Source organism: Rhamphochromis longiceps, linkage group LG10, assembly GCF_057381845.1.
Source record: "Rhamphochromis longiceps isolate RC_006_pf linkage group LG10, R_longiceps_female_GT1.1, whole genome shotgun sequence".
Lineage (NCBI taxonomy): Eukaryota > Metazoa > Chordata > Actinopteri > Cichliformes > Cichlidae > Rhamphochromis > Rhamphochromis longiceps.
In genome coordinates, this window is record NC_140566.1 from 20,730,027 (window position 1) to 20,752,101 (window position 22,075).

Genomic DNA, 22,075 nt, shown 5'->3' on the forward strand with positions numbered 1-22,075 from the left:
TGGCATGTTATTTAATGTGTTAAACTAATTATTTTTTTTAAAAAGTAACGAGTTGAATTTTGCAAATATAGCGGAGTAAAAGTACCGTTTCTTCTTCACAAATGTACTCAAGTAAAAGTAAAAAGTATCGTGCAAAAAAGGTACTTTCAAAGTACTTTTTTTTTTCAAAAACTTACTCAAGTAAATGTAACAGAGTAAATGTAACTCATTACTACCCACCTCTGACTGGCAGCCCTTTATAGAATGCTGCTAATTGGCCATCAAAACATACTATTATCTGGGGCTACATATTAAGCTAAACTAATAAGCTACACAAGCTTTATTTACACAAGCTTGTGTAATTTTCCAACTTTCTTTTTACCTTATAAATATTTTCCTTATGGCAGCACAGTGTGTGTAACGGTTTATACTGAGGATGACATCACTTAATGTTGCAAATAATATTTTCTATTGAAAGTAGAGGGGAAAACAAGAACAGACAGAGTCAGAGCTGAAAAATCATCCTGTTTTATTTTCAGTGTTGGGAAGGTTACTTTTAAAATGTATTCCATTACAGAATACAGAATACATGCCCCAAAATGTATTCTGTAACGTATTCCATTACGTTACTCAATGACAGTAACGTATTCTGAATACTTTGGATTACTTAATATATTATCATGCTTTTTACAACAACGTGAATGTACTATTGCTGTGTGATTTATTACTATTACTGAAGATCCGCGACTCCGAACTGTAGTAAAGGGACCTCTGACTAATACGGCGGGGTCCCTGTCGGCTCGTAGCCGAAAAATAGCTTTACTTTGTTGTGTGGGTCAATTTTTCTTGCGAGAGACAGAGAGAGGCGTCGAAAGTCTGCTCCAACGGAACTTGTTGTTTTCGGAGGAAAACACGAACACAGTGTACAGTCGAGTCTTAATAGCTTACTTACAACTGGGCTCGTCAGGCACTCTTCTTGGCTGAAGTGGTTATTATTATATTTACATGCTTCCAGCTCCCGTTTTTCCTCGATGACAACTCGTACCTTTCCACTCCCCTTTTTCTCCCTCCTCGCGCTCACAGACACATAACGTGTATGGCAGTCCATTCTCCCTGCAACATCGACTACACTGCCCATGATGCTACATTCTTTAGAGCTATGCTTGTAGCATTCTGCCTGTTAGCTTAGCACAACAACAACAACAACAACGAAAAGGCGCTCTCTCACCCAGGAAACACACAGTCGCAGAGAGAGAGAGAGAGAGAGCGTCGCCCTGTAACCATGGCAACTGTAACGCTGCCGCCTGGAACAACAGAACGTACTGTAGCTGTCAAACAAAACCCAAACAGTCCTGACCCGCGACAAAATGAAACAGGAAAGTACCGCAGTGTAATCCATTGATTTCAACAAAGTAACTGTATTCTGAATACCACCCTTTTAAATGGTAACTGTAACGGAATACAGTTACTCATATTTTGTATTTTAAATACGTAACGGCGCTACATGTATTCCGTTACTCCCCAACACTGGACTCATGTGACCATTTTGAACCCCACCGCCCATATTTCACAGCCAGCAGAGATAACACACCTGATGTCTGGCTAACAAATAGGAAATTACCCTATGGTGTCTTTTGTTAAGTAAATAATTCATGTAGTTTATTATCCTGAGTTAATCATATTAATCCTTCATTATGTGAAGGATTCTTTACATGATATTATTCATCAGTCTTGGTGTAGACAGCGAGAGCGAAATCTGCAGTGATGTTGGGTTCTTTGGTGGATGGGATGATCACATACTCTCCAGGTTCCAGACTGTGGAGTTCAATGAGATCTCGCCGAGTGCTGTAAGTCTTTTCTGCCTTCACAGGGCTGTTCCTCTGAAAGAAATCCTGTTGCAGGCGTCCTTGTGGGGTCTGGGAGAAATATGAAGGAACTTTAGTGAAATAGTCTTCTGAGTCTAAGTATACATTGTTATTAAAATGCTGAATTTACTTTTGGTGCACAGACAGTTTCATATATTTGTTATTGTTTTCACTTACCCCTGGTGGAATCTGTTAATTGGAAAATGGCAAGAATAACTTCATTAAACTGTTTCACAGGAACCATTTTCCATAGTAACTTTAAATAATGAATGTGAAATCAGTGAAGGCATTTTTTATTATTATTGTTTTACTAACTCAGCTGCTAAATTAGGAAAAGCGCTTGTGTTTTAATAACAGGGTGATACAATTGTTTTAAAGATTTAGTTTCTTGTCCTTTGGTAATCAGTTGCAGTATTTAACAAGTATTTAAATTAAAGGAAGCGGATTCAGGATGAATACCTTATAGATGGTAAGTGTAGTTTTGTGGAGGCGTATCTCAATGCGATTTCCCTGATGAGGTTTCTGCATCAGGGAGAGCATGATGTTTTTGTCTCCTGGCTCCTTCTTGTCTATAACAGTCACTCGAATGCGATACTGAGGGTTTGTTGCAAAGGTGGCTACAGAGAGGAAACAGTTTATTTGTTAGTTACAGGTTTTAGAAATTTATGGTGGGTTTTGTGTTTGTACAGGTAAATGAAAAATGTAAAAACCAAAATATTCCTTTAGTGATAGTTAAAGTTTAGATAGGAGTGAACTTGTCTTACAGTGTTTCACATTGCCACCTGCAGATGTCCCTGCTACCCAGCTCCCATCGTAAATCATGCAATTCCACTGACATTTTAAGTCTCCATCAAGAAAGTTAGGGGTCTCACAGCAGATGTATACTTTAGCAAAACAGGAACAGAAGTCCTCCATTTGCATCCTGACAGCCAGATGAGCAGATAGAGATAAAATAGGAAATAAACATTAAATATCAAGCAGTAAGACATAAACTCTTTGGTAATGCATCAAAATGATTGTGTGATTGTTTTGTTTGTTTTTGAGTTTTTAAAATGCTTTTTTAAAATATTGAGAGTAAACAGTGTGCAAAATTTCTAATTTACCAGAACTCTCCGTCGTCACAGTCGAAACACTTTTTTTTAACTTCTGGACTTACTTTGTCCCACAAATCTGACCTGAGAACACAAAACAAATAAGTTAATTACAGACTTTAATGCTGCAAAACAGATATATCTAATTTACAATTTCATTTGTCTTGAAGTTCTTAAGTTGTTCTTCTTTATAACAGAAAGCATCCTGTGGTCATCCACCAGTATTGTTCTCTGTGGATGTCTGGCCATTTTCATTTTGCACAGCACGCATATGTGTTTTCTCTCTCTCTCACTCTTTTTTTGATTGACCACTGATGTTGTTCCAACTATACTGTTTATCTCATGTTTAGAAATTCTTGAACTCCCTGCTGTGGTTTTGTAAAAAACAGCTTTTAATTAAATAATAATAATAATAATGAGTTGATTATGTGTAGGTGCAACACTAGTAAAAATTGTGTCATTGTCAGTGGTATATGGACATTGTTTGTTGTTTGATTAAGTCAAGTACTTGTCGCTCCATTTTCCGTTCCACTCCCGTCTGCCCCATGGGTTCATGACTCGCACCAGTCGTACTTTAGAGGCGTTTAATTCCACCTTCAGATGAAATAATAAAGTTTTTTTTTTTTAAACGAAATTCTTCTTTATCATTATTACCAAGTATTCTTTAATTGACACTGTTACAATTTTGCTGCAATTAACCTCGTACCAAAAGCCCCTTTCCTAGATGGAATATACTTTTGAAACTCAAGAATTTACCTCAGTGATGCCTGTGACAGAATAGGCATGCCCCATCACCAATCCAGTGTTGGCCATTGCATCCTGGAAAAGACACGCAAGATAAATTATGTATTGAGGGTTCTTTGGTTTTGATTTTAATTATTGTTGTTTTGTTTTATTGTTTCTCTAGAAATTTATTTCTCACCTCTTTACGCGAAGTCGTACAGCAAATCAGTGATTTGCACTTAGTGGCTCTGCTTAGTGTCAGCCAAAGCTCATCGCAACTCGGTGCGTTGGGCTCTGTGGGATAGTAAATCTGGTTCACACCTCCAGTGAAATCTTTGAAGGCATCTGATGATGACCAACCACGCATGTTTGCATATGAACCACAAAGTCTGAAGGAGACACACAGAGAAAGAAAAATATTTGTAAATCTTTTCTGAACCTTCTGAACTGATTTACGTGAAAGTGTGTGACGTGGTTCTGTACTTGGCATATGCCTTCTCCAGCAGAGGAGCCCAGAACTCATTTCCACATTTCGAGGACGCAAACAGTAACTGCTTGTTTTTCGTTGGCAGATTGTCATCAATGACAACATCTACCCACTTTCCAAACCACCAGAACTGAAACAGAGAAAACAGCTTAATAAGGATTAATAACCAGTGTGTTGTGTTTCTGTTTTGTAAAAGTATTCTTTAGACACATTTATTAATCCTTTGTTACCCGGAAGTGAAATATTCCTGCATAATCCTCAAAGGACTGATCCATTGGTACAACTTGTTCCATCAGATTTGTTTGAAAGGTCAGTGCAGATATTGCAGACACAAACCAGCAGTTACCTGATAAAAGAAGGAAACTAATAGTTTTCTCAAGCTGACGGAGTTAAATTATGGAACAGTCTAAAAGCAGAAATAAAAGAAAGTAACAACATAAACCAAAACTAATTTTAAACAAATATAAGAATGAAGAAAACGGGGTTAACACATTATTTGTGAATCTGCATATTTACATATTCTGTCTTTATTTATATGAAAGAAACTATATTGTGATTTTTTTGGTTTTGTTTTGGTTTCATTTGTTTGTTTGTTTAATTTAAGACTAAAAGAAAATTAAATGAATGAGATGTAAAATTTGAGGGGGTAGGGCCAAATAAGTGTGTACGTCTATCTACTCCCTTTCAAAAAAAATGGAATGATATTATGTAATGATCGTGAACGTACATGTTTAAAATAAAAATGAACTGAACTGTGGAACATAGTTGTCATTGTCATTAGCTATAAATAAGAAAGTTTTGCTTACCCACGTTGCCTTGTCCAAAGTCAAATCGTGACATACCATCTTTACTGAAAGCAGGCTGATCCTTCTTTCCTTGTTTTCTCAATAAATCCTTGAAAAGACAGTGGAGAAAAATGTGATGTTGACAAGCATTTAAAAAGAATCTGTTTTTCCTACTGTACAGAAACGCTAACTAACAATCCATCAGATTTGAAAGTGAAAGAAAAATAAATATAATTAAAATGATTTTACTGCTGGTCGAAGCCATTTCACTTCACTCTCCCGTGAGGGACTCATATCAGGCAGGTCACCCACAGAAAGACCGTTTGGTGGGAACTCATTGTCCACAAACAGTTCTCGTTTCTGGAGGCAGTCAGCTTTTATCTGAGCGAAGTCCTGATTTTTGAACTTGGCAGGGTTGGAGGGGCTTCCCTCGCTGCCATCTGGGTAACGCAAGTTGACGAGACAAGTTTCAGATTTAGCCATGATGATGATGATGACGAAGTCTTCAGAGAGATTCTGGTGCAAGGAAAAAATAAATAAATTCAGAGACACAAAACTCTAATTTAAAGGTTTTGCTTGAAAGAACAGAGATTATTACCTGTGCACGGTGGCAAGCAATTGATTCTTCCTCGCAAGAGAAACACCTTGGAATTGCCAAATGTGATATGTGCAGCATCTTATATTCACACTGTCTTACACAAGTTTGAAATCCCACCCCCAAAAATATAGAACAGCTATTATAGGCTGTGGCTGAGAGGAATGGGTTGGACAACAAAATAGATTTTCTCTGGAAAAAACAGATGCAGAACCATGACACCTGATATTTTGATTTCTTGTAATTTGCATATTGCTCCATCTGCTGAAATCCAGCATGGGTTTGGACATGTTCACACACAGTCAACAACCAGGCATGAAGTCTAACTTTCAATAATTTGCTGTGCTTACACTTGTATTAGAAAAAAAATTGTATATACATTCTTACCATGCACACTGTGGCATCAAATAATGTAGTGTTTTCATTTTAGCACAATATAACTGAATAAATAAATACAGTTTGTTTGTTTGCTTTGTTTTTGTGATCAGAATGAAGTTTTCCACGTCTTTTAGGAGAACATGTTAAAATATCATCTTCTTCAAAGGTGCTGCTGCTACTACATTATCCTGTTGAGTCTATCTTTCAGTTAAAATTATTAAATGTAATTAAAAACATTACCAGTAGTTATTTTTTTTCTTTCCAGCTGGTCACTCGGGTTAATGTTTGTCTTATTTAGTAAATAGAAAAAGGAAACTTGTATTGGTATTATGGCAGAAAAAAGGCTGAGGTAATGACAGTAAATTTTGGGGTTTGAAATCAAATAAAGGAAATTATATATTTATTTATTACATGTTGGGCATTGGTCCTACAAAAAGTTTTAGATGGCTGTTAGAAGTTGGGACAACTGTCATGAGCATTTTACCTTATTTCGTTAATGTGGTTGTGATATTTACCACTATCATATTCATGTTTTTGGAATAAGAGGCAGAAATATGAGGAGGAGTGTGTTAAAACTATTATTTCTGTTCCTCATTAAAACTGATGTTTTGACAAAACTGTTGGCTGAGTTACAGTGAGCAGATCAGTTTCCAGTGTTTCAATCATTTAACCACATTTCTACACAGTGATCAATACAAATAAATACATCTCAGTATGTCTTTTTCCAGCAGTGCCTACACAAAGAGTGATTGCTGCGTTTGTTTTTCTTGTACTTCACTTAAATATGGGGTGTGCATTTGGCCTGGAGTTTGAAACAAGCTCGCTCTTATCGTAGAGCTGTCACACACATTTTACCATGTTTTAACATGTTAGCGTAACAAAGGATGCCTGACATATTTCTTTGCTGCCCGAAGCTAATACCATATCATGTTCCCTGAAAATGTCGACTGAAAAAAACAAACAAGAAAATCTTATTTAGTTGAAGTGGTTGTGATTGTTACCTGTAGAAATGTTCATTTAATTGGAATGAGAGAAGAAAATGAGAGAGAGAGTGTTGTGGTTGTGATAGTAATGTACAGTGATGTGTCTGTAAAAATGCAGATACTGTATAGGAATCCTGTACATCACCAAGTCTCAGGTTTTAGATGATGAGGTAATGCAATTTTAAGTTCTTGCTTTTGTAATAAAATACAATAAAGTTTATTATGAAATATTGTTAACTCATTCACTGCCATTGACGTCTATAGCCGTCAATTGCAGTGAATGAGTCAATGGGTTTAACTCATTCACTGCCAATGGCTGGCAGTGAATGAGTTAAATGTCGTCTTGATGCATGCTCAATCATCCAGGTAAGTAATTCTCCAAAAGTTGATTCTGTTCCTATGGACGTAGCATTTTCAGTGGGAGAAATGTTTCGTCACTCGTCCAAGTGACTTCTTCAGTCTCAGCTAACTGCAGGTTTCCACAATCTTATAAACATACATTTGCATAATGACTGAAACCAGCCCACTGAATGAACAATGGGCTGGGAGGTCAGTTCCTTGATCAATAATATGTAAATTCTTATGTCATGTCCATTGATCATGGTCATGAGAGGTGACCACTGATCATGGTCGCCTCTCATGACCACAATGGAGGCGTGCTGTGTATATATGCACAAGTTGGTAAATTAACTCTGGCTTCAATTGCACTGTCTCCTCATTACATATGGAATATGTAACGGAGTGGAGAGATAGTCTCAATATGATAGAGAACGTACGGTGATATTGTAATCTTGTGGTCCTCCTGTGAGGTGATCAACAATCCAGGACACAAGAGACGCATCAACCTGCAGCGAACTGAAGGTGATCCTGATGTAGCCTGAAAATAGGTCAGAGCTGGTCGAGGATGAGTCTTTCCAGCATCTTCATGACGTGAGAAGTCAGTGCAACAGGCTTGCAATCTTGGGGGTCTCCAGGATGTGGAGTCATTGGTACAGGAATGAGGCGTGACGTTTTCCACAGCACTAGGACCCTCTGCAGACAAAACTCCACAAAGCTGCGAGGCACAGGCCTTCCCATATGGAAAAGATATATATAAATCTTATAAAGTTTGTATCTGTCTTGTGTGAAACTTGTATGAAAAGCATGTAAGACTGAAAACAGATGTAAGATCCCTTGAAAAATTATATAATGAAACTTGTATGTTTTGGATACTTACTAAAACAATATATGAAAGTAATGAGAAAGTGGCCACTTTCATGAGTAATCACATATAAGTTTTTACTATTTCTTTTCCATATGGGTTGAGCTGTCTGCTGTGCCTCACCTCTGCTAATCTAAGTCATTGAACTGAGGGGTGTACTACAAAGGGAGATTAATGGGTTACTGAGGTATGTTTGGCCTAAAATCAGACTTCGAATGCCTCATGAAAGTGGTTCTTTTCTCCTGACTAGATCCCTATGGTAACATACAATTTGTTGAGCACATAACCTGCCCTGAACCAGGTAATATTCAGAGTTAACATGCATGTAAGCACCACAGTGTGGCTCAAGAGTTGGGTGTTTGCCTTGTAATCGGAAGGTTGCCAGTTCGAGCCCCGGCTTGGATGGTCTCGGTCGTTGTGTCCTTGGGCAAGACACTTCACCCGTTGCCTACTGGTGGTGGTCAGAGGGCCCGGTGGCGCCAGTGTCCGGCAGCCTCGCCTCTGTCAGTGCGCCCCAGGGTGGCTGTGGCTACAATGTAGCTGCCATCACCTGTGTGAATGGGTGGGTGACTGGATATGTAAAGCGCTTTGGGGTCCTTAGGGACTAGTAAAGCGCTATATAAATACAGACCATTTACCATTTTTACTTCAACAATGAATGAAAAAAATTTCAGTAACTCTTTTATTCATAGTACATAGCTGTGCTATCTAGATTATCTACTTAAGAGATTTTGAATGACCTGGTCACACTGTAAGGTCTCTGATTGGAGTAGACAATACTGCATTAACCTGTTATGTGCAGAAGAGGGAAATTAGGTATCAAACGCTGCCTTAGATTTGAAGATGCACAAATCCTGAAACAGAAAGCCTGGGCTAGAGACCAGTTTAAGAAAGTTGATGAGTGTTGTCATCAGGGATGGGAACTGATAATAATTTTCTGACTCTCATTCCGTTACAAATATTACGTATTGATTTAATTCCTTGCCGATACTCTTATCGGTTCTTAATACCCGCCTTTGAGAGTTACCACCAATACTAAGAAGCATATTGTCTGCACCGGTATTTTCCTCCTCTGACACACTAACAGATAAGTGGGACTGTTAGACAAGCAGACTTCTCAATTCCCATCACTATTTGTCATAATACACTTTATGTGGTGTTCTTTTTCAGGAGTTCAGAAGATAATCTATTTTATTATTATGCATTTAAATAGTTGGGTTGCAAAGCTGTGGACTTCTGTATGTCAGGCAGTTTGCACACAGAGAAGTGAATTACAGGTTATAGCTCAAAGCATATATTAGACACATGACATTGGGAAATGTTTGTGATTGGCTATGGGTGAGCAGATTCCACTGTGTTCTCCTTGTGACCTTTTGCATGTCAGTGGTCTTGGGTTTCCAATCAGGGATCTTGTCCTGTGTGAGAAAACTTGGCAGGTGGCAGCTAGTCCTCATGCAGCAGTCGCCCCTACCTTATGTCGGAGCAGGAGATATTCACCCCTATGCGTACAAACTGCAAATGAATTGTGCATGTGCAAAGCTGTTGCTTCCCTTGGCAACACTGCTCACAAAATGTCAAAGCAGTCTCTCCCTATTTGAAACTGTGTAAGTGTTTAGCCATTTACCTCTCCTGCCTCTGAGTTAACCCTTCACACTGTGTGCTTATATCTAACGAGGAGTGTATCAACTCTATTATTAGCATATATTGGAATCAATGTTAAAAAGAAACTATCAAAAAACTTCTTTCTAACAATTACCTCCTACTGAGTTTTTATTAAGTGAGATGATGCAAAGAGAGCTGGATATGTTTTAACTTGCTTTGTAGTACATCCATCTGAACCACGTTTATATTGTTGTTGCCTTTTTAATGAAATTATTTGAAAACAAATGGTGAGACAGTGGAGGTGTCACATGGTGAATGTCTATGTTGCAGTCATATTTATATGAAAAAATGGTAGAAGGGACTGATCACAAAAGATTAACTGGTCTACGGTGATTCTCCAAGCAAATCAAAAAGGGTTATGTTGTCAGCCTTGTCACCCTGACAGAAAATGTCCTGCTTTCCCATTGGTGAAGGAAGACGTTATTCCTGTAACAGCAAGTCTCCTGATTTTGTTGGGTCTAGTTGTACATAGAAATGATGGACCACTGAAAGAAAAAAAAGAGGCTTTTTTTTTTTCAATTTAAATTTGTTAGGGTTATGTCCAAAATCTGCGTTGTGCACAAAAAAAAACTAACCTGAATTGAAATTCAAATTAATACTTCAACAATCATGTTTTGCAGTGTTAGTCAGTAAGTGACTGGCTGCTCCCATATGGGATTAGAACGATGCCACCTTATCCCATAGTTCAGCCGATACGTATATACGCAGCGAACGTCATTGACAGGCTATGACAGCGTCCTTATGTGCTGACCAGTGTTGGTCAAGTTACTTGAAAAAAGTAATCAGTAACTAATTACTGATTACTTCCCCAAAAAAGTAATCCAGTTACTTTACTGATTACTTATTTTCAAAAGTAATTAATTACTTAGTTACTTAGTTACTTTTTAAAAGCACGATTTACAACCTGAATAGGTAATAAAGCGATAGATCTTTCAGCCCAATTCTACTTTTTCTGCATAATCCATCATACAAAATATAATCAAATGGAAAAGTCCCTTTTTAAAACTTGTTTTATTAGTTTTAATCTTTTAACTTTATGCATCAAGCAAAAATTAAATTATATGCAACATTCTCTGACTGGAAGAAATTTGTTTAACATTTAAACCTATTTTCTGCACATTCCAGCACATAAATTTTTTTGTGTGTTTACACTCACTCTTTCAAATAGATGCAAGTAAAACACAGCAGAAAATAAATAAAGTCAAAGACTAGCGGTCCTTTTGCTCTATTTTCACCTGTAAAGCAGGAGTGGCGTAGGCGGAGGTTTACCCTGGTGCAGGTGTGCCGCAGCGGTCAGTGGAAGAATCCGCGAGTTTCTCTGTGAGTTTCCCATTACGTGGTAGCGCACTTGGTGCTTGCTTGGAAGTTTAGGGGGTTTTTTTTCGCTGTAAAAAGAAGTTTTCTTCCCACGCACAACGGAAACTAATGTTTTTGTCACTTTTTATGGAATCAAACTCAAAGTAAGGTCAGTACTTCCACGCTTTAAACGCTGCACGCTCATAATCTCTCCCGCACTGGATATATGATCCACTGTTGATCTGCACACAGCTTTTGTCACGAACATCACACTCGCTTCCGTCACTGTCATGAGACATTCTCGCAAAAAAAATAACGGTTTTAGTAACGCAGTAACGCAGCGTTCCTACGGGAAAGTAACGGTAATCTAATTACCGTTTTTGCAATACTAATCCCTTACTTTACTCGTTACTTGAAAAAAGTAATCGGATTACAGTAACGCGTTACTGCCCATCTCTGGTGCCGACACCGGTGTTTTAGCTAGCAAAGCGGCGTGGCTGATGTGGAGTGAAGCCACGTTAATGACAACGTGTACAAGCATTGGAGATGTGAGCAGGACAGACGGAACAATTGACAGAAAAAGTGTTGACTTTATACCAGTTTTTAAATTGTGTTGATAGGCCACGTAAAACCAGAGTTGTGATAAAAATATGCAATGTTTGGTTTTCTTCCTGAATACTGTCGTTGTTTATATTTACTGCGGGAAGAAACGGTAAAAACGGCGTTTTATAAGGAAAACGCTCGAAAGCCTGTGAGCAAAAACAAACTCCACCCCCCACCTTTCCTATTGGTCCAAAAAAGTACCATGTCGACCAATCAAAAAATGATATGGCAACGTGGCATCTTGTTGTTAAGAAACGGGGGGAAGTTTTAGGAGTGACGGCGGTGTTTTGAGATGTGAGAGATTTGAGACGTTCAGCGCAAATCTTGTGTAGTCAGTGTGCAGTGTAGTCAATAATTTTGTTGTGTGTGTCAGAACAATGAGGCGACTGCTGAATGTTACAGGTGTTACAGGAGTGATACATCTCCTGTTGTCAGGCCTGCAGGTATCAGGCTTTTTTTCTCTTTTATCTCATAGTGGACAGAAATGTTTTTTGGAGTGGCACAAATAATTTGTGTGGCATCAGATTTGATGCAGAACAGCTGATTGTTCTGTAAATAGTTTGAAATGTTTATTTAAAAGCGCATTGGCTGCGTTAAAAAAAAAATAGCTGCAAAAAACTTTGTTGTTTGCCAAACTGAGTTACTTTTTTGAAGAAGTAACTATATAATTAATTGCCCAAAATTGGTCATTATATACTGTATTTTGCAGACAGAGAGTTACAGACTCTCTCCCAGACCACAGACTCATACGATTGCATGGTTGCCGGTTCGAGCCCCGGCTCGGACAGTCTCGGTCGTTGTGTCCTTGGGCAAGACACTTCACCTACTGCCTACTGGTGATGGCCAGAGGGGCCGATGGCGCGATATGGCAGCCTCGCCTCTGTCAGTGCGCCCCAGGGCAGCTGTGGCTACAACTGTAGCTTGCCTCCACCAGTGTGTGAATGTGAGAGTGAATGAATAGTGGAATTGTATAACGCTTTGAGGTTCTTGAAAAGCGCTATATAAATGCAATCCATTATTATTATTATTATTATTATTATTATTATTATTATTATTATTATAATACAAGTCAGAGCTTTATAAAAAAAAAAGTTGTGTTTTCGAAATTGGAGTTCAAGTTATTTTTACTTCCAATAGTGTTAACACAATACACAGCTCATGAACAAGATTTATTTATAATTTTTTATTGTAAGTGGGCTAAAGCAGTTAATTAAAAGTAGTCTAACATAAATGTAAACGCTGTAATTTGATTATTTTAATAAACCATGTACTGTAACTTGGATGGATAAGATGCCGGCGTGACCACAGTGCACACGTCTGATGTTGCTCACAGTGGTCAAAGGGATTGCTCAGGGAGTTTGTGTGTTCGCTCAGACACGTGAAAAATTAGAGGGAACATTGGTTATGGCTAATGTCTATGCAGTAAAATTAATTTTCTCTGTTTACTTGTGACTTAACTGACTCTGAATGTGTTATGGATGTTGGTACCAGAGAGGCTGTTCTGAGTATTTCCGAAACTGCTGTTCTACTTGGATTTCCCCGCAAAACGAAATCTTTGGACAAGATGGTCCACAAAGACCAAGTATTCAGTGAGGTGCTTGAATGGCCAGGCTACTTCAAGTTGATAGCAAGGCAACAGTAACAGCACTCGTATGCAGGTATTCAGGAATGCAGGAGAGCATCTCTGAACACACAGCACTTCAAAGGTCGAAGCAGACGGCCCAAAGATGAAGGATACCTCACCAGGTACCACTCCTGTAAGCTGAGAAAAGGAAAAATACCCTACAATCTTTATATATGGATGGTAGGTCATAAACAACACAAAAAACATGGACCCATTCTACCTTGTGTTAATGGTTCAGTCTGCTGGACCCTTAAGCATCCCTTCAACACCATAGCCCACATGAGTATTGCTGCTGACCATGTCCATCCCTTTAAGCCGCAAAATAACTGTTTTCTGATGGCTATTTTCAACAAGATAACACATCATGTGACAAAACTCATCCCAAACTGGTTTCCCAAACATGACTGTGAGTTCACTGTACTCAGTTGGCCGTCACAGTCAACAGATCTGGAAATGGTGGAATCGTAAATTCACATCATGGATGTGTAAATGTGTGATGCTATCATATGAACATGGACCAAAATATTTGAGAAATAACCAAAAAAGAATTAAAGCAATTCTGAGGAAAAAAGGGGATGAAACCCAATACTTGCAAGTATAACTAATGACCATTGTGTATGAATGTTGTTTAGTTTTGTTTACACATTAAAAACTGTAACACTTGCATATTACACACAATTGTAAATGACAATAGTAACACTTATCAAAAGAAACTGCATATTTACATTTTAAAAAATGTATGGAAATTATGGAAATATACTTGCCTCATCCCATGTCAGGTGGATCACTCCATCAGATGATTTGCTCTTGAAAATGTCTGTGGAGAAAAGACCCATGCAGTCTAAGCGCATTTTAAAATAGATAAATGATGTGTGTTTATTCTTTTAAATTATGTGATGTGTGGTTGCCATGTCACTTACCTGACATCCTGTCCAGGTTAAAATGATTAAAATGATTTTACTGCTGGTCGAAGCCATTTCACTTCACTCTCCTGTGAGGAACTCATATCACCCAGGTCACCCAAAGAAAGACCGTTTGGTGGGAACTCATTGTCCACAAACAGTTCTCCTTTCCGGAGGCAGTCAGCTTTTATCTGAGCGAAGTCCTGATTTTTGAACTTGGCAGGGTTGGAGGGGCTTCCCTCGCTGCCATCCTGGTAATGCAAGTTGACGAGACAAGTTTCAGATTTAGCCATGATGATGATCAAAGTCTTCCGACAGATTCTGGTGCAAGGAAAATAATAATAATTCAGAGACACCTAACTCCGTGTGAGAGCTATCATTGAAAGGAACAGAGATTATTACCTGTGCACGGTGACAACCAACTGATCCCTCCTTGAAATTGCAAGATGTGACATGTGCAGCACACACCCTCTTTTATATATTGACAATGTAATACATAAGACTGGAGTCCCAACCCTAAACATGTAGATTGGATATAATGTAAAAAAAAAAAAAGATAGAAAGGCCTCACTCTGAGCCTGCTGTTTTGTCAGATTTGATGAATTTCCACAAATCTATGTGGCAGACATGTTAAAGACCAGTTAGCTGATGCCCTTGGCCCTCTCGCTAGCCATCTCTCGCCCACTGTAAGAAACCTCGGAGTGTTCCTGGATGGCTCTTTTAAACTTGAGAAACAGGTGTCCACTGTGGTAAAAAACAGCTTTTACCAGTTGCGTCAGATTTCCAAAGCAAAGCCATTGGACTACAGGGAGTGCAGAATTATTAGGCAAGTTGTATTTTTGAGGAATAACTTTATTATTGAACAACAACCATGTTCTCAATGAACCCCAAAAAACTCATTAATATCAAAGCTGAATGTTTTTGGAAGTAGTTTTTAGTTTGTTTTTAGTTTTAGCTATTTTAGGGGGATATCTGTGTGTGCAGGTGACTATTACTGTGCATAATTATTAGGCAACTTAACAAAAAACAAATATATACCCATTTCAATTATTTATTTTTACCAGTGAAACCAATATAACATGTCCACATTCACAAATATACATTTCTGACATTCAAAAACAAAACAAAAACAAATCAGCGACCAATATAGCCACCTTTCTTTGCAAGGACACTCAAAAGCCTGCCATCCATGGATTCTGTCAGTGTTTTGATCTGTTCACCATCAACATTGCGTGCAGCAGCAACCACAGCCTCCCAGACACTGTTCAGAGAGGTGTACTGTTTTCCCTCCTTGTAAATCTCACATTTGATGATGGACCACAGGTTCTCAATGGGGTTCAGATCAGGTGAACAAGGAGGCCATGTCATTAGTTTTTCTTCTTTTATACCCTTTCTTGCCAGCCACGCTGTGGAGTACTTGGACGCGTGTGATGGAGCATTGTCCTGCATGAAAATCATGTTTTTCTTGAAGGATGCAGACTTCTTCCTGTACCACTGCTTGAAGAAGGTGTCTTCCAGAAACTGGCAGTAGGACTGGGAGTTGAGCTTGACTCCATCCTCAACCCGAAAAGGCCCCACAAGCTCATCTTTGATGATACCAGCCCAAACCAGTACTCCACCTCCACCTTGCTGGCGTCTGAGTCGGACTGGAGCTCTCTGCCCTTTACCAATCCAGCCACGGGCCCATCCATCTGGCCCATCAAGACTCACTCTCATTTCATCAGTCCATAAAACCTTAGAAAAACCAGTCTTGAGATATTTCTTGGCCCAGTCTTGACGTTTCAGCTTGTGTGTCTTGTTCAGTGGTGGTCGTCTTTCAGCCTTTCTTACCTTGGCCATGTCTCTGAGTATTGCACACCTTGTGCTTTTGGGCACTCCAGTGATGTTGCAGCTCTGAAATATGGCCAAACTGGTGGCAAGTGGCATCTTGGCAGCTGCACGCTTGACTTTTCTCAGTTCATGGGCAGTTATTTTGCGCCTTGGTTTTTCCACACGCTTCTTGCGACCCTGTTGACTATTTTGAATGAAACGCTTGATTGTTCGATGATCACGCTTCAGAAGCTTTGCAATTTTGAGACTGCTGCATCCCTCTGCAAGATATCTCACTATTTTTGACTTTTCTGTGCCTGTCAAGTCCTTCTTTTGACCCATTTTGCCAAAGGAAAGGACGTTGCCTAATAATTATGCACACCTGATATAGGGTGTTGATGTCATTAGACCACACCCCTTCTCATTACAGAGATGCACATCACCTAATATGCTTAATTGGTAGTAGACTTTCGAGCCTATACAGCTTGGAGTAAGACAACATGCATGAAGAGGATGATGTGGACAAAATACTCATTTGCCTAATAATTCTGCACTCCCTGTATAGTAACTCCCTCTACTTGGGCCTCCAACACTCTTCTCTTTGCCGGCTTCAGTTAATTCAAAATGCAGCTGCGCGTCTTTTAACAGGTACGAGAATCCATGAACACATAACTCCAATTTTAGCCAAATTACATTGGCTCCCTGTTAAATATCGCATAGATTTTAAAATTATTTTGTTCACTTTTAATATTCTGAATAATTTAGCGCCCACCTATCTCTCTGAACTACTCCACTTATACAATCCCAACAGAGCACTTAGATCGTCCAACCACAGGCTCCTAGCACAACCTAGGTCTCGAATGAAGTCGAGAGGTGACCGGGCCTTTGCATCCGTGGCACCCAGACTCTGGAATAACCTCCCTGTCCATATTCGTACTGCCGAGTCTATCCAGTCTTTTAAATCACATCTTAAAACTTATTTTTTTACTTTGGCTTTTGATTCTGTCTAGTTGGCTGGTCTAGCTTGTTGTGTTGTTACCTATTGTTTGTTGTCCTCTTTTATTGTTTTTTTTTATTGTATCATGCTTTTACTGACTGTGAAGCACTATGGTCAACACTGTTGTTTTAATATGTGCTATATAAATAAATTTTGATTTGATTTGATTTAAAGAATATACATGATCACTTGCTTTTATCTCACCCTGTTCCTTAGCATACTCCTCTGTCATACTAATGCTCTGCATGGCCTATCCCTGTGGTGTTCCCGTTTCCTTTTGTGTCATAGCTCCTTATTCAACAAACTTAGACAATGTTTCCACTATGCCTCCTAAACTTCTGAGTTTTTCTCCAGCTATTAAACAAGGTATTTAATTTATCTACCGGTAGATAAATTAAATACCTTGTTTAATAGTTGATTCGACATAGTGAAGGCCTTCACTATGTTGAATCATGTTTCTGCAGCAGAGGCAATAAGATACACGTGCATTGCCTCTTTTTATTTACACCATCAGACAATATTGGTGACTTTTGTTCAACGCTCATCTGAAAAGAATGTGAGGTGTAGTGATGGGTCCAGCAACACTAACGCACAGGCGCATATATCAAGCTCACAGAGTGAAACCTGTATCGGTGCGTGTGTCGCTTTAAGAAAAAGTCACGTGATCGATACAGCTGCTGTATCGCTCATTTCCAACGCGCCAAACTGTGTTTAAAAGGTACAGAATCCGCATCCGCCAACGGAATGAGTCACCAAAACAACAACACGAAATTACTCTCGCAAAGATTAAAAAAAAAAACAACAACAAACAAATAAAAAAAATTTACACATCTCTCCATAACAAAATGGAGCCCGAAAGAAAAAGAAATGTTTCTGCTGTGTGGGATCATTTTGATCTTTTAACTGCAAATAGTTTGTCTGTCTTTGTTTCAGTGTAATCCATCAGCGATGAGACTTGCAGTGTAAATTATTTATTTCATTTTATGCAGGTTAAATGTCGTATCTGTTCTGCATTTCTTACACAAACATAAACACCTCAGTGTTTAGGCATTACAGAGCCAAACATGAAAATGAGGAGACAAACACACCGAGAATGAACACAGGTAAACCTATATAGACACTGAACAGCTTTATCATCTTTTTTTTTTTGTATTAATGTGTGTTATTATTTTGAAAACAAGCATCTAGGAAGACCGTTCTGGATCAGGCAGTCCTGAATTGTATTATAGAGGACTGCCAACCTCTTAGTATTGAGGAGAGTGTCAAAGAGAAACATTCCAAGATCAGAGGATCCTTTAATGTACTGGGGGAATAGGATGACCTTTTCCACCTGGCTTTACATTTTTTGTGTACCCCAGCTTCATCTATGCCTGTCAGTTTTCCAAAACTGGGGAAATGGTGTCAACCCCCCCCCCCCCCCCCCCCCAAAAAAAAAACACGCAATAAACTGAATGCAAAAACTTATTTTTTTGAATAGAAATTTATAACAAACTCTGAGTCAATTACATTTAAATGGGTGATATTCAGAATACTTTGTTTAATTTTCACTTAATGTCATTCACAATATATTTTAAAGATGTCTACAATATGTAAAAGATATAAAATGATTCCATAGAAAGTACAATACCTTACAGTGTATACAAGAATGACTAGGTCATTAAATCAGTGTCTGTTGTGTCAAGTAAGTTGCCTGCAATGATATTTAAGGTCCAGCAGGTGTCAGTATGGAGCAAAACAGCAACACTGTGTCTACACAGTGTTGCTGTTTTGCTAGTTTGAGGAATGTGCTGAAACGCTTTATGAAGCCTCATCTACCCATTACTAGTGAGGTGATTACAGCCTTAAGAAACATGCTCCGTTTGCCATTTGTCCCTATATTTACAGCCAACTATATAAAATGCTTTGCTCTGCCAGCTGCAGAGAGCGCAACTGTTAAACAATTCTAAGATAAAATCACGAGTTCACTCAGTCATTAAGTAGTGGAAGGAGAGTACACACAACGTAAAGTATTCACCAGTCCAAACTTGTTAAAGACATTTTCCTGAAACAGACGCATTTGAGCTTTAGACTTCAATTTAAGTTGATTCAACTTTATTGCCAGGGCTGACTTGGAGTTGCTCATCTTGCTCATTAGATTCCGATGAAGAGCCAGGAACAGAGCTACCAATTCTGATTGTTGAAACATGTTCTGAAAAGTCAGTGACTTTACACCTAAGCTAGCTAAATTGCCATTTTTTGAATGACTTGAGTTCTGAAAGGTGCTATACAATAAAAATAAATCTAATAGAAGCATGATAAACACTCACCAGCCACTTCATTATTTACAGCAGCCAGACTGCTTTACAACTCAGTAAATGTATGTAGATTTAGTTCAAACCTGACAGTGATTTTCCAGAGTAACAGGGTTGCTGATGGCAGGTTCTCATTTCAAGCTGCTGTGATGCAATCAGACCCAAATCTGATGTTCCATATATTTTGTCAAGTCCGTTGTTCATTTCAGAGCAGGACTCTTTGCAGTAAATTTGGAGTAAAGCTACAGTCACCTGATGTGGTTCAAGTCCAAGTCAGATAATATTGAAAGCCAAGCCATTAAAACACTTTGAGACTAAAAAGTAAGCCTGTATTTTACTGAGCGCCAACCAGGTGTTGATAATTCAAGCGTATCGGTTTAACACAATGATGAGAACACTGGTTTCATGTCAATAGTTTATTCAAATTACAGCAACATCAGCTCTTAAACATCAAGCAATAAATGCTTTCCATCTTCACATAAAGATCCAGTCCAAGTCCTCTTTTCACCTGAGAGAAAGGAAATAGACTGAACGATGTGCAAAATAAAAAGCCAACACAAATTATAGTGAAAATAGGCTAACAATTCCAAAAAGTTTCTTTATTGCATCATGTTATTTTTCAAACTTCATCACTGCATTTCTCCAGCAGAGGTCACACTAAACAGACCACATTATTGCTAAAAGACAATTATAGGACTTAAGACATCTGACCCTTTAATCAATAACTCAACATGCATGTATCTTACCGAGCTCTGGATTCATGTATACTGAAGCAGCGTCTCTGCAGCCACTGAATCAAGTTCTGAGACATAAATAAGAGGAAGTTAATGTCAAGAAGCTTTCGTCTAACAGCAGAATGTAACGCTTCCAACTTTCTGTTCAGAAAACCAACAATCACCACTGAACAATCTGACGGTAATTCCAGCTTTTCAGTTTAGGTTTCATCACCACAATTAATGATAAGTACTTGTCATATAGAGGAAAAATGTTACCTGATAAATTCACTGGACAGTGAACTAAGTCATCATTTGACAGACCTGATAATAAAAAAGGGAGACATCAGAATATGCAGCACACTTTGATAAGCATCAATTTCTTTAATTTGAAGAGACTCAGAAAGGTGGATTAGAGACAATCGTCAGTTGTCGCATCTGACGGCACTTCCTATTCCAGGTTTTCATCATTGATACAGCCACTCAGGGCTCATAGGACTCTTAGGAAATGCATTTCCAATTAACTCTCCTTCGCACAACAAAGCACACTGAAGTATCACACAATGATGAATAGCATTGGATTCAATTTTAAACAGATTTTGTCATTGGACAAAATGTGGAAAGCTTTTTAGGATCAGACACAATTATACAAACAAATCCCAGCAGGATTTAAAATGTCGTCAATTCCATGTGGTGCACAGTGAGTACTTTAAAAATCAGTCCTTGTTGTACAAAGGTGAGCTTATCTTTAAATACAGTCAGGTTTGTTATAAGTGTACTTACGAAGACTGGCTAGGCATGTCTTCAGATGAATCTCAACCAGCTCACTTAGAGACATCTGAAACAAAGTTCAAAATGGTGAGCCACTTGAACTGATCAAGTCAATTCTAGACAAATTTATTCTCACTTTGTGTTCAGAAAACCAATGATCAACACTGAACAATCTGCCGGTAATTCCAGCTGTTATCAGTTTAAATTTCATCACAACAGAAGCAGCCAGTTTTTCTTGCTTATGGGCAGGAATGGAAATTTACCTGTGTGTAACAAATCCACATCTGTCCACTAGTTCAGCTGGGAGTGCACGCACCATGCAGACAAACATCCTTCACGGATGCTCAAGTTCTCTTCCTTTACCCGGAGGAGGAAACCGTGAGCGTGTGAGTTCATTTGTTTTGACATGCATCAGAACTACATGGGTTCAGAACTATTAAGCCAACCTATGATCCTGGTTTGTCATCCTCTTGATCTGGCATCTTCCGAGTAGCCTGAAGAGCAAACAGAAGTTAACTTCTACTCATGTGAACAGACTTATTACCACAGAGCTTTTTTGAGACTGAGGCTCAGAACAGTGAGTGAGAAACATCGTCAGTTATCGCATCAGACGGCACTTCCTATTCACAGTTTTCATCACGGTTACAGATGTATCAGACAAAGAGCTGGGTCCACTTTATGGTCACTCACCTTCCAAGGACACAAGGAGACCACAGGATGACTTGAACAGAACAATTTTTGTACTCATACTGTGACCCAAAAGCGCTAGGTCCACCTGAGAGAGTGAGAGGAAAATAATTATTATTTTTTAAATCCTTCTATGGTGTTCATATTGTTACTCAGCCATTTGACAGCTTTCTGAGAATTCAAAATTCACTATTTTATGTTCTTCACACAAAGATAAAGAGAATGAATGGGTTTGAAATAATTTGCATAACCACATTTTATCAGTAGCATAAGTGCGTCAGACTTTCAGAAATATGATTTTCCAGACTCATGGCAGACATGAGGCATCGAGGAGGCATTCAATGCTTGCATTAAGATATGCAGAAAGCAAAAAGCACAGGACCAGCAGTCCTCCCCACGTGGCTACAACATCACAACTAAGAACAATGCTAACCTTCAACTTTAACGAACTAAAATCACGACTTAAACACGCTTACAAACTAACCTTTAACGCAGGGCCTTTCATCTAAAACCACGGCAGCCTTCTCACGTATCAATGCACTTCGCAAGTTCAGCGAAACTAGCGACAATGAACCACACTGGACGAGAAGAGACCAAAAGGGCGAACAATGCGCGTTTGCGCGTTTTTATACT

The 22,075-nt window shown here is 38.7% G+C and overlaps 1 protein-coding gene, 1 long non-coding RNA gene and 4 other non-coding genes across 8 annotated transcripts; all 6 read right to left on the reverse strand.

Annotated features, from left to right (window-relative positions):
* Positions 1-1,499: 1,499 nt before the first annotated feature.
* Positions 1,500-14,470, reverse strand: LOC146660797 (calpain-1 catalytic subunit-like). 2 transcript variants are annotated; one of them, XM_085420829.1, is made up of 13 exons: positions 5,529-5,637; positions 5,180-5,446; positions 4,952-5,039; positions 4,376-4,491; positions 4,142-4,275; positions 3,858-4,047; positions 3,692-3,754; positions 3,444-3,529; positions 2,948-3,019; positions 2,609-2,766; positions 2,304-2,461; positions 2,022-2,033; positions 1,500-1,895 (listed from the first exon to the last, which is right to left on the reverse strand). In XM_085420829.1, exons 1-13 carry the CDS (start codon positions 5,604-5,606, stop codon positions 1,698-1,700), a joined length of 1,620 nt encoding a protein of 539 aa, XP_085276955.1. In that variant the 5' UTR covers positions 5,607-5,637; the 3' UTR covers positions 1,500-1,697. The 2 variants fall into 2 exon arrangements, with proteins under 2 accessions (XP_085276955.1, XP_085276954.1); XM_085420828.1 differs by lacking the exons at positions 5,180-5,446; positions 5,529-5,637 and adding an exon at positions 14,234-14,470.
* Positions 14,471-19,672: 5,202 nt separating this feature from the next.
* LOC146660798 (uncharacterized) lies at positions 19,673-22,068 on the reverse strand. Of its 2 annotated transcripts, XR_014913559.1 has the most exons (8): positions 21,927-22,068; positions 21,446-21,530; positions 21,202-21,249; positions 21,019-21,112; positions 20,768-20,822; positions 20,264-20,308; positions 20,018-20,073; positions 19,673-19,779 (listed from the first exon to the last, which is right to left on the reverse strand). It is a non-coding gene; the product is annotated as an uncharacterized LOC146660798 (long non-coding RNA). The 2 variants fall into 2 exon arrangements; XR_014913558.1 differs by having other exon boundaries at positions 21,019-21,249; positions 21,927-22,067.
* LOC146660799 (small nucleolar RNA SNORD65) lies at positions 20,149-20,221 on the reverse strand. Its single transcript, XR_014913632.1, has one exon. It is a non-coding gene; the product is annotated as a small nucleolar RNA SNORD65 (small nucleolar RNA).
* Positions 20,382-20,459, reverse strand: LOC146660800 (small nucleolar RNA SNORD49). Its single transcript, XR_014913627.1, has one exon. It is a non-coding gene; the product is annotated as a small nucleolar RNA SNORD49 (small nucleolar RNA).
* LOC146660801 (small nucleolar RNA SNORD65) lies at positions 20,897-20,971 on the reverse strand. Its single transcript, XR_014913630.1, has one exon. It is a non-coding gene; the product is annotated as a small nucleolar RNA SNORD65 (small nucleolar RNA).
* On the reverse strand, positions 21,328-21,399 carry LOC146660802 (small nucleolar RNA SNORD49). Its single transcript, XR_014913626.1, has one exon. It is a non-coding gene; the product is annotated as a small nucleolar RNA SNORD49 (small nucleolar RNA).
* Positions 22,069-22,075: the final 7 nt, after the last annotated feature.